Source organism: Centruroides sculpturatus, unplaced genomic scaffold (assembly GCF_000671375.1).
Source record: "Centruroides sculpturatus isolate CEXI.00-Female unplaced genomic scaffold, Cexi_2.0 scaffold55, whole genome shotgun sequence".
In the NCBI taxonomy this organism is placed as follows: domain Eukaryota; kingdom Metazoa; phylum Arthropoda; class Arachnida; order Scorpiones; family Buthidae; genus Centruroides; species Centruroides sculpturatus.
This window is the reverse complement of record NW_019384374.1, coordinates 1,234,801-1,248,043: the sequence shown is the minus strand read 5'-3', so window position 1 is coordinate 1,248,043 and position 13,243 is coordinate 1,234,801. Positions and strand designations below refer to the sequence as shown.

General features: G+C 27.6%; 1 protein-coding gene across 2 annotated transcripts in view; it reads left to right on the top strand.

Annotated features, from left to right (window-relative positions):
* LOC111616567 (ES1 protein homolog, mitochondrial-like) overlaps window positions 1–13,243 on the top strand; it is a 41,959-nt gene that overhangs the window by 24,387 nt on the left and 4,329 nt on the right. For both annotated transcript variants that reach the window (XR_002755275.1, XM_023357969.1), the window contains exons 4-6: window positions 7,918–8,037; window positions 12,579–12,671; window positions 12,753–12,826. Coding sequence is in view for 1 of the 2 variants with exons in the window: in XM_023357969.1 (XP_023213737.1) it covers window positions 7,918–8,037; window positions 12,579–12,671; window positions 12,753–12,826 (287 nt within the window). In the remaining variant the exon portion in view is untranslated. The remainder of the gene's footprint in view (window positions 1–7,917; window positions 8,038–12,578; window positions 12,672–12,752; window positions 12,827–13,243) is intronic.

Genomic DNA, 13,243 nt, shown 5'->3' with positions numbered 1-13,243 from the left:
GATTTCACGGCTTCGACAGCTCCGCAATAGGGCCATTTTCCAGAACCGTCATCTAAAATTTAAATTGCATATTAATAATTAAATTGATTTTAGAAAATAAATCATATAAAAAAAAACAGAGATCTAAAAATCTCTTAACACAGTTTTAAGTTCTCTAAGATTGTTATAAAATACTATTTATTATGCATCATGGTTGAATGCATGGATAGTTAAGTGTATCTCAATGTAATTTTTGACTTTTTGTATTTTACTTGATATGAAAAATAATATCGCTATAATTGATATAATGAATGTTTCAGAATAAATAGTCATACTTTCCTTTTAGTTTAATGTTGTTTACTTTTTAAAGCTAGTAGATATATAAAGCCAGAAAGAAAAAAACTACAGGGAAGATTATGGAATTACCTTGCCATTTTTTTTTGTCAGTAAAGTACACAATATTTGATTATTAATAGATAGAACTAAGTGATAAACAAAATGGATTGAATTCATTGACTTGTTTTCTCCATTCCAGTGAATTTAGGATGTTTGTATGTAATGTATGGGATAACTCAGTCAACATTCACAAACAAGTTTTAGTGACTCATGGAACACTTTAAGAACAATAACATTCTAAACTTTAAACAGCTACGTTCATATTATTATTATAACAAAATAATAATTTTAAAAAAATTATCTCAAAAATTTGCAAGTTTTGCTCTTTTACTACACGGTAGGAAAATGAACTATATTATAGCAAGTTAATATAAATAAATTGGTTTTTGCCCTTGGTTTAATTAAATTACTGTAATTAAAAACCTTCTAATGTGAGGTAGGAATGAGGACTTATCACACCAGTGATAATAAACACAAACACCCAGGTATCAATGGAATACATTTAATAAAATGAGAACATTAAAAACGATTAAATTAACAATTGACATGAAATAGTCCAAAATTCATTTTGGTTATTTCATGTCAATTGTTAATTTAATCGTTTTTAATGTACACCACTTCTCATTTTATTAAATGTATTCCATTGATACCTGGGTGTTTGTGTTTATTATCACTGGTGTGATAAGTCCTTATTCCTACCTCACATTAGTAGGTTTTTAATTACAGTAATTTAATTAAACCAAGGGCAAAAACCAATTTATTTATATTAACTTGCTATAATATAGTTCATTTTCCTACCGTGTAGTAAAAGAGCAAAACTTGCAAATTTTTGAGATAATTTTTTTAAAATTATTATTTTGTTATAATAATAATATGAACGTAGCTGTTTAAAGTTTAGAATGTTATTGTTCTTAAAGTGTTCCATGAGTCACTAAAACTTGTTTGTGAATGTTGACTGAGTTATCCCATACATTACATACAAACATCCTAAATTCACTGGAATGGAGAAAACAAGTCAATGAATTCAATCCATTTTGTTTATCACTTAGTTCTATCTATTAATAATCAAATATTGTGTACTTTACTGACAAAAAAAAATGGCAAGGTAATTCCATAATCTTCCCTGTAGTTTTTTTCTTTCTGGCTTTATATATCTACTAGCTTTAAAAAGTAAACAACATTAAACTAAAAGGAAAGTATGACTATTTATTCTGAAACATTCATTATATCAATTATAGCGATATTATTTTTCATATCAAGTAAAATACAAAAAGTCAAAAATTACATTGAGATACACTTAACTATCCATGCATTCAACCATGATGCATAATAAATAGTATTTTATAACAATCTTAGAGAACTTAAAACTGTGTTAAGAGATTTTTAGATCTCTGTTTTTTTTTATATGATTTATTTTCTAAAATCAATTTAATTATTAATATGCAATTTAAATTTTAGATGACGGTTCTGGAAAATGGCCCTATTGCGGAGCTGTCGAAGCCGTGAAATCATGGGGTGCTATACATCATAATACCAATGTTGATATATCCTTTTAATAATGATAATTTATCTTTTCAATATTATTATTTTAATTGTTATGTTGCTTTAACTTTTCATTACGGTGTCATTGTCGACAAGAATAACTTGGTGGTCACCACTCCTGCCTTTATGTATGATACGCCGAATTTCCACGAGATTTATGATGGAGTTGGCAAAATGATTCTAGCACTTCTTCATTTGTTAGGAAGCAAATAAATGCAGAAAAATTGGAATATTTTGACAAAAGACTTTACACGAGATATAGTATATGTAATATTTACAAAAATTGAATTTTTCAACAAAAATTATAATATCTCTTTGAATAATAATTTTTTTTATTAACATTTCCAATTAATTGTTTAAAAGTTTTAATGGTAGTTATTAAAAGTTGGTCAATTATGAAAATAATGAAAAATTAAATTATTATTTGATAAATTTTCAAAACAATTTTTCTGCTGCCATAAATGATGAATTCTAGAAATATCTTAAAGTGAATGTTAAAACGTTTAACATTTTCAGAGTTAAAATATTGTTAATGTCATTTTGATATAATTCTAAAACATTAGATAAATACAATACCTACCACATTAAATTTCAATTAACTGTAGTTTCAATATAAATTAGTATAGTTTTCAGTTTACAAGATTGTGTTAAGAAATGTAAAAGAAAAAATGCATTTCATAAGATTCTTAAATGTAGTCGTAAATATAAAATTATTTTAATTGTGTTTTATAATGAAAAATTTCTGCATACTTTTGTATAAGTAAAAATTTTTGCATTAAGATTCAGAACAATTATGTAATTACATTAATACAATTAAAAATTTATTATGAAATGTTATTTAACATCAATGATTTTTATAGTAATATCTGAGTTTTTGAAACTAGATCAACTTTTGCCGTTGATGGTGCAAATTGTAAAGTTATTCCAGAAGTAGCTCGTGTTATAAAAGAATTTCATGCATCCAAGAAGCCACTTGCGTCAGTATTTTAAAAAATTCTTTCTCATAACTATCACATATGTTTTTATACCATATTAAAAATTATCATTATCTCTTGAAGATTTTGCTGCATTGCTCCTACTCTAGCAGCCAGAGTTCTAGGAAAAGTAGAGATCACATTAGGGCAAGATAAAGGTAATTTTATGAAATTATTTTCCAAATTAATAATAATAATACTGTAATAATAAAAACTAAGAAAGGATATATTATTAAAAAAACTATTATGAAAATATTTTTAATTTTTTAAATTAATATGATAATTTTATTACTTAAATTAATTAAGCTTTAGACTTTAGCTTTTTAATATTGCAAATTTAATTGAAATGTAATAACTTGCTATAATTAAATAAATTAAAAACCTTCTAATGTGAGGTAGGAATGAGGACTTATCACACCAGTGATAATAAACACAAACACCCAGGTATCAATGGAATACATTTAATAAAATGAGAACATTAAAAACGATTAAATTAACAATTGACATGAAATAGTCCAAAATTCATTTTGGTTATTTCATGTCAATTGTTAATTTAATCGTTTTTAATGTACACCACTTCTCATTTTATTAAATGTATTCCATTGATACCTGGGTGTTTGTGTTTATTATCACTGGTGTGATAAGTCCTTATTCCTACCTCACATTAGTAGGTTTTTAATTACAGTAATTTAATTAAACCAAGGGCAAAAACCAATTTATTTATATTAACTTGCTATAATATAGTTCATTTTCCTACCGTGTAGTAAAAGAGCAAAACTTGCAAATTTTTGAGATAATTTTTTTAAAATTATTATTTTGTTATAATAATAATATGAACGTAGCTGTTTAAAGTTTAGAATGTTATTGTTCTTAAAGTGTTCCATGAGTCACTAAAACTTGTTTGTGAATGTTGACTGAGTTATCCCATACATTACATACAAACATCCTAAATTCACTGGAATGGAGAAAACAAGTCAATGAATTCAATCCATTTTGTTTATCACTTAGTTCTATCTATTAATAATCAAATATTGTGTACTTTACTGACAAAAAAAAATGGCAAGGTAATTCCATAATCTTCCCTGTAGTTTTTTTCTTTCTGGCTTTATATATCTACTAGCTTTAAAAAGTAAACAACATTAAACTAAAAGGAAAGTATGACTATTTATTCTGAAACATTCATTATATCAATTATAGCGATATTATTTTTCATATCAAGTAAAATACAAAAAGTCAAAAATTACATTGAGATACACTTAACTATCCATGCATTCAACCATGATGCATAATAAATAGTATTTTATAACAATCTTAGAGAACTTAAAACTGTGTTAAGAGATTTTTAGATCTCTGTTTTTTTTTATATGATTTATTTTCTAAAATCAATTTAATTATTAATATGCAATTTAAATTTTAGATGACGGTTCTGGAAAATGGCCCTATTGCGGAGCTGTCGAAGCCGTGAAATCATGGGGTGCTATACATCATAATACCAATGTTGATATATCCTTTTAATAATGATAATTTATCTTTTCAATATTATTATTTTAATTGTTATGTTGCTTTAACTTTTCATTACGGTGTCATTGTCGACAAGAATAACTTGGTGGTCACCACTCCTGCCTTTATGTATGATACGCTGAATTTCCACGAGATTTATGATGGAGTTGGCAAAATGATTCTAGCACTTCTTCATTTGTTAGGAAGCAAATAAATGCAGAAAAATTGGAATATTTTGACAAAAGACTTTACACGAGATATAGTATATGTAATATTTACAAAAATTGAATTTTTCAACAAAAATTAGGCCAAAAAATAATTACAACAATAAAAATTATCATAATAAGCCCTTGTTCCTATTNTGGATTGGGGTTGAGATTAGGATCTTGAGGGTGAGGATTTTGATCGCTGGCTTGGTCTGGATCAAGAAAGTTCTTCTAGGCACAATGGAAAGTAATGGGAAAAATCCGATAGGGTACTGATTGAGCACAGAAATTGTCACTGACACATGGAAAATTTTGCTGACTTTAATCCAAGAGGGAAGGGCGACGACTGACTCACTTTGTTGTTCTGTTCCAATGTTGTAATGTTGAAATCGAGATATTAGGTCAAAAGGTGATGAGAAAGCGTTGTTATTAGGCCTGAGAACTTAACAGATGTTTAGCTCCCAGGTATAAAAGTTGACAGTTATTTAACGAAAATATAACTATTTATGATGTGATATTATGAACAAATGATATAAATATACTGAAAGTCTGGATTCGGATCCTCACATTAGTATTAAAATTATATACTACTGCATTGGAATATAGCAGAACTTTCGTTGGCATCTCTTGGTTGGCAACAGTTCTGTTACGTATCAACAAGCATCTTTTTAACTTTATCTATAATGCTATCTTTCAGTTGTTGCTTGACCAGAGATGCTAGTTAATTTTTCAAGTTTTAAACTTGCCTTAAGCCTCAGTTTGCTAATGAATTAATGTCAGTTACTCTCAAAAATTCTAACACAGCTTAGAATGCTGGAGCTGGCAATGACAACATTGATGTTAACTTTTTGTGAAAATCACTTGGTCTTTTCTGAAATAGAATTTACTTTTTCTGAATTTTAAATTGAAAAGGTGTAGTTCATTGGAAAAAGTGCTATGAAAAATCTGTATGCAAATTTGTTACTATTTAATTAAACTACTGTCTATATATATTTATAAAAATCAATTCTTGTTGGATTGCCCTTTATACAAATCTTTACTCTTAAACCAATCTAGACCAAAGTTTGTATGAGTATTACATAGATCCTAGAATCAATACTAAGCTATATACTACTCCAAAATATTGGGGTGGTATATTTCTTCCACATCTGACTTTCTGCCTTTAGATGTAGCATCATCTGTTGGCAAAAATCATAAATAAAGGCTGATTGTTTTTGGATTGTTGGTTTGCCTGCTGACTACTTTGTGCCTGCCTAAAGGCATCATTACTGTATAATCATGTTAAAAAGGTGTGCCTTTCAATGGATATGAGGATCCATCTATTGGGAGACATATCTGCAGAGAATTTTCTAAATAACTTTTGCATCTCAATGATGGAAAATTCACTGAAGATCTGGATACTAATTTGATAACTCTACATAAACTACAAATGGATATAGAAGAGACCAATATTGGTATCTAAAACAAATGCATTGCCAAACTGAATTTACATATGCAGGCACAACTTCCAGGAACTTATACAACATATGAGTCCATCAATTCCATTTTTGAGACAGATCAGGCATTAATGTACCCAGTGGAATTTTTAAACTCGTTGGAATCAGCTGGATTACATCTGATAACCTTGAGCTATAGGTTGGAGCACCAGTAATGCTTTTGTCAAATTTGAACCCACTAAAGTTATGCAATGGGATGAGAATGATCTTTTATAAATAAATGCACATTTTAGTTACTAGGACCATTATTTTTATCATCCTCTTTCAATTTCACATCCATTAAAAACCCAAGCAATGCTGGGCACACGTATTAATGCAAAGCTAGTATTATTATAAAATTTGAACTTATAATCAGAAAACATACAAAATATATGTTAATTATTTTGTTTTTTTCTGATCATACTGTTCAGTTATCGAGTTAATTTTATAAATGATAATTCTACATTTAAAAAAGTGCATAGTTTTTGTATTTTAGTTGTGTAGTTTTGTATTTTATGGTTACAGACTTTCTAATAAAATCAAAAACATCTGATTGACAATTTGATTTTCAGTGAAATTTTGATTTTATTCAGTCAAAAACATCTCAAAGTTATAATTGCAAAGAAAACTTTTATCTTGTTTTTTTATTTAAAATTGAAGTAGCAGTGAGACAAATTATACTCTTTTTTTCCACTTCATTGATAGATTACTTATCATAAGCTACTCATTGATAGTGATTAAATAAAATACTGATATCAGCAAGAGTTTCATTTTTACCTATGATTTATTGTTATTTATTGAAATATTTCTAATAAATAGACAACAATTTTTAGATTGTAATGGAATAGTGAGTTGGTAATTTAAGATGATTTTCATGTTAACAACAATTTGCAATTCCTTTTGAAAACTCAATATCTATGTTTTGTGTACTTTGATATTAAAAAACTATCAGATTGTAAAGGTGAAATTTAGACATATTGATTTTTTTAGAAACAACTGGAAAAATTTTATAGAACATATAATGTGATTATGTAAATAGAGTAATCAGAGTGTTTCATCACATAGTTCATTGGAAATGAGCAATGTCTGACAATATGAAATTTTCAAAAGAACACATTCATATGCTGTTGCTCTATCACTTCAAAATTGGCCTCAATGCAATAAAGGCTCATGATCTCATCTGCAAGGCATTTGGCAAGAATACAGCCAACAGGCAGATCTGCTGCAATTGGTTTAAGAAATTCAAGGATGCAGATTTCTCATTTCAGGATGAACCCCTTCCAGATAGTGATTCCACCTTGATAATGACATTCTCCAGCACCTAGTAGGTGATAATCCATGGTTGACCACCAGAAAATTAGCACAACTTGAATGATCCCATACACTCCAAAAATTGACAAAGTCCAATATCACTGCAATAAAGCACCAGCACATAGAGCAAAGATGACCTTAAAGCCAGGAGATTCTGCCTCTTCCATCCTGCAGTCCAAACTTGGTGCCAACTGACACCATCTATTTTGTACCCTGCAGAACTATATTGCCAATATACAGTTCAGTGAAAATATCCAACATTTGAGACTTTCTTCAAAGAAATCCCCATCAGATTGAAAGTTTGCAGCAAAGGTTGTGATATGTGATCAATATTGATGGTGATTATCTACCAGGTTGAACTGTTGTTGAGTTATTTAGCAATAAATTTTATCAAAATGTCTAAATTTCACCTTCACAACCTGATATATTGATTTGCTTCTCTTTGAAAGTAATAATCTAAAAACTGTATTCATTTTGATTTCTAAATAATATGTTATTAAAGATTATTAAATTTATTGATACAAAATTTAATAGGAATGTTTTAGTTGAATCAGCAAGAATTGCTAGGGGAAAAATCAAGGCTTTAAGTGAATTGAAAGCTTCTGATCATGATGCTATAGTATTTCCTGGTGGATTTGGAGCAGCAAAAAATTTGTAAGTAATTTTTATTATATTCTAAAATTGTAGTTATAACTTTTTAAAATGCCAAAGACATAAAATTCTGAATGAGTTTTAAAAAGAAATTTAACACAAAGTAATGACAAAATTATTATTTACTTGAAAATTAAAACCATTAATCTTTGTTAATTATCCATAAAAATAAAAACTCAAATAAAATTCATATATTTTTAATCTACTGTCTTATAGAATGTTAAAGTATATAAAAAAATTTTTTTCAGAAATTCTTGTTACATTTGACATTATTTAACAAATTATTGTGTAATACATATTAATTTCACTAATCAAAATGTGCTGTTTAAAATTCAAACTTGAATTATTTTTACTTTTTTGGTGGTTATAAAATGAGGGAAAGTATAGCAATTGGTCAAAAAATGATCCCCATCAAGATGGATCTTCACATTTTGGACTCAGGTCCTTGAAATGTCAAAAAATGCAAAAAAAAAAAGGTTGAGTATTTTTTCTGTATGTTTGGATGTTTGTGTGTGTGGGGGAGCATGATTTTTTCACCTACTGTGAAGCTTAATAACTCCTGTGCCTTTGTTGAAAATTTCTGAAATTTTTCAGAGTTGTTTGTGTATCAGGGGAAATGTTTCTAGAAATTTTCAGGAAAATTGATTGGATCATTGGTTTGGGGGATAAGGGGACCGTATCTCAAAAAGCTCCGGAATTACAAAATGTTTTTTGCTTATATAAATTTTTATTTACCAAAAAATAAATGTATTTGTTTTGAAAATTTCCCTTACTTCCAATATTAATGTCTTTTTATGCTTTTTATAACTTTTGATAGAATAAACCAATTGTTCCAACTTCTTTCAATATGTACTTATATTAATATCAATAAAATAGTTTTAAGAAGCTGATATTTTCCATCTGGGTCTGGGATAAAAATATGAACTATTTTAATATGAAATTCTTTGAAATATATATTTTTGTTATTAATCATAATTTTCATCAAATTTTCACCAAAATATTATTACATATTGAAGAGGTGGTGGTTATTACAGTAGAGCGTCGATTATCCGAATCAATTGGGGACCGGGGTTGTTTGGAAAATCGATATTTCGGATAACCGATTACATATGAAAAAATATATTAACCTATCCCATGTTGAAAATTTTTCTCCGTTGTGTGTCACTTTGTGTTGAATTTTCGTCGATGTTAATTAATTTAATTAAGCCTAACGAAGACTATTGTATCGTTAAAAATTATTTTTTTATTTTGTACGAACAAAATAAATATATTGAAAAATATAAAAACAATAAAAAATTATACTTCAGATGTTAATTTAGTATCAAAAACGTAAAATATTTGAGTAGCTCAAGACATAGCCAAAGATTGCAGCGCCACAGCACTGGCAAAAATTTAAATTTGCCGATTGGAATTCTTTCAGATAATCGACGCTCTACTGTATTTTAAAAATAGTTAAATGACCTCCATTTTATGAGTAATCATTCATATTAGTAGTTTTGTGTAAATCTGAAGACTCAAAGATAATTGTAGCAATTATTAGAGATGAAAACAAAGAATGCCAGGAAAGTCCAGCAACATTTCCTGGCATTATCAAATTATATCATGTTATACAATCATTGATGCCATCACTGCTGAATGTTACTTGCAAATTAATATAGTAGCATCTAAAGAATAATTTTATAATTTATTGTAAATTTATAATTTAAAAAATTTTTGAAGCAAAGTATTCTAATAAGTACCAAAGGAGTTACTCCACAAATAGAGTGGAAAAATGACATCAATAGAGGCATAATTATTACTTACCATCAAACCAACCAGAGATGTTAAATCNCACGAGTAGGATTATTGAATGAAAAGTAATTAAATAGTTATATGAATTTTAACTACCACAAAATATTCAGAAGTAAGTGGAAATATGACAAATCAGTTGAATATTGTAAAAATGTAAACAAAACTTAGGCTCAACGTTATTATAATAAAATATATTTGAAAAAGATTGTTACGAATAAACACATTTACAATTAGATAACTTTCTACACGTAAACCGTTGTATATGTTACTGTTGTAAACCATAATATATTTATAAACTATATCAAATGATTATAATATGATTTCATTTACCTGAGACGAATTTTGCTGCTGCGTAAATCTTTTCAAGCAATAATCGCACTTTATTGCTTTTTTCTTGACAGCTGGTGAAGATGGATTTACAGAAAACTTCTGACAAAGCTTGTAATGATACTTTTCCATATTCTGATATCTCTGCAAAAGGTAACCAAAGAAATTATATTAAAAACTCTACTAATTTCAAATAAAGTGAATAAGGTTTATATAACTAATAAAAATATAATTAGTACGCATTTGTTTATATACACATTAGTAGAAATCTGAAAATCACACGTACTTACCGTGAGTAACGATCAAGCGACTTATCCCAAAGAATACCAAATTCGAACTGACAGCTATTTGGCTAGTTGCTATACAACACTACTGCGTTTGTCACTAAATTTTAGGAAATCGACTCGCCCACTTAAAGCGATTTTTTAAGCTTTTGTTACTCAAACAGCGTGAAATCTCTAATCAGCTTTTCTATTATATTCGATGCATTACTTCTTAAACCTTTGAAATAATCTATTGAGTTATCATTTTTATATTTATATTTATATAATTACAAATATAATAATAATAAAATATAAATATAATCTCTATATATATATAGATAGATAGATTATATTTATATTTTATTATTATTATATTTGTATCACGCTGTTTATATATATATATACAAATACACGTGTGTCCCTATGTTTCACTTTTCAGCCAAAACTATACATCGCACATGAATGGTGTTTGTATGTGGTGGTAGCCCCAAGTCTCCATTCGTGCATTATGGTGGTTGCATCTCGATAGCTATAAGGGTGCGGGTGCGGGAGATATGGGGTTTAAGGTGGCTGACTTCGAAGATTTTCTATTTCGATTTTAAAAATGTTTGAACCATTTTAAATTCGAATTGGTTCGATTATAGAACGATTGTAAACGTTCAGAAAATTGATCTAATTGAAAATAGTTCGTTTGACTAGACGTAAAAATTCTCTAATTAGTCTGGAAACGGGGGACTTAATTCTTGCATTCTGTGCTATAAGGATGTAGGAGATATGGGGTTGTAAGTGGTTGACTTCGAGGATGTGTAACAATGGAAGTGTCAACAGTGGAAGTGTTAACAATGGAAGTGTTAATATAAAGCGGCATGCAAGGTTTACAGGCGGTTTTTTGCATTTTTTCGGGAAATCGAACATATTTTTAGACTCGTGTAAAAATTCTCTAATTAGTCTGGAAACGAGGGACCTAATTCTTGCATTCTGTGAAAACGGATAAGATTGGTTATAATGTAATTATCTTAATCTTCACTATCGTTACTTTTTGCCCAGCGAAGCGGGTCCTTGAAGCTAGATTCTAGATTACTTAGAAAACAGCCTTTTATATATATATAAAAAACTATATTACATACAAATAAAAACCCAGCGAAGCGGGTCCTTGCAGCTAGTATTATATATAATCCATTTGCATCAGTTACATGTTCAAAACACCTTACAATGCAAATGGATTGCACATTGAACAAATGTTGTGAATAAAAACCTTTTGCATGTTTCTTGTTCATGTGCCATTTTTTCACCTAGTGGTAAAAATTTGAACTAAATATTTTTTTTACATTTTCCATGGTCCATATTTCGATGAAATGTATATATATGTCCACGAGAACGGGCTCTAGACAGGTCTGAGTAGCGCAACTTTAATTATAACCACCCTGTATTTATAATAAATTATGTAGCAGTTATAAATTAAATGGAAATGATTTAAAATGAATAAAAGAAGAGTAATTACAATTTAGATTAAGTTAAATAAAATTATAAAAAATTTTTGTTTTATTTTTGTTAAAATAAATATCTTTATTCACACTTTAGATTTAATATCTCTTTGAATAATAATTTTTTTTATTAACATTTCCAATTAATTGTTTAAAAGTTTTAATGGTAGTTATTAAAAGTTGGTCAATTATGAAAATAATGAAAAATTAAATTATTATTTGATAAATTTTCAAAACAATTTTTCTGCTGCCATAAATGATGAATTCTAGAAATATCTTAAAGTGAATGTTAAAACGTTTAACATTTTCAGAGTTAAAATATTGTTAATGTCATTTTGATATAATTCTAAAACATTAGATAAATACAATACCTACCACATTAAATTTCAATTAACTGTAGTTTCAATATAAATTAGTATAGTTTTCAGTTTACAAGATTGTGTTAAGAAATGTAAAAGAAAAAATGCATTTCATAAGATTCTTAAATGTAGTCGTAAATATAAAATTATTTTAATTGTGTTTTATAATGAAAAATTTCTGCATACTTTTGTATAAGTAAAAATTTTTGCATTAAGATTCAGAACAATTATGTAATTACATTAATACAATTAAAAATTTATTATGAAATGTTATTTAACATCAATGATTTTTATAGTAATATCTGAGTTTTTGAAACTAGATCAACTTTTGCCGTTGATGGTGCAAATTGTAAAGTTATTCCAGAAGTAGCTCGTGTTATAAAAGAATTTCATGCATCCAAGAAGCCACTTGCGTCAGTATTTTAAAAAATTCTTTCTCATAACTATCACATATGTTTTTATACCATATTAAAAATTATCATTATCTCTTGAAGATTTTGCTGCATTGCTCCTACTCTAGCAGCCAGAGTTCTAGGAAAAGTAGAGATCACATTAGGGCAAGATAAAGGTAATTTTATGAAATTATTTTCCAAATTAATAATAATAATACTGTAATAATAAAAACTAAGAAAGGATATATTATTAAAAAAACTATTATGAAAATATTTTTAATTTTTTAAATTAATATGATAATTTTATTACTTAAATTAATTAAGCTTTAGACTTTAGCTTTTTAATATTGCAAATTTAATTGAAATGTAATAACTTGCTATAATTAAATAAATTAAAAACCTTCTAATGTGAGGTAGGAATGAGGACTTATCACACCAGTGATAATAAACACAAACACCCAGGTATCAATGGAATACATTTAATAAAATGAGAACATTAAAAACGATTAAATTAACAATTGACATGAAATAGTCCAAAATTCATTTTGGTTATTTCATGTCAATTGTTAATTTAATCGTTTTTAATGTACACC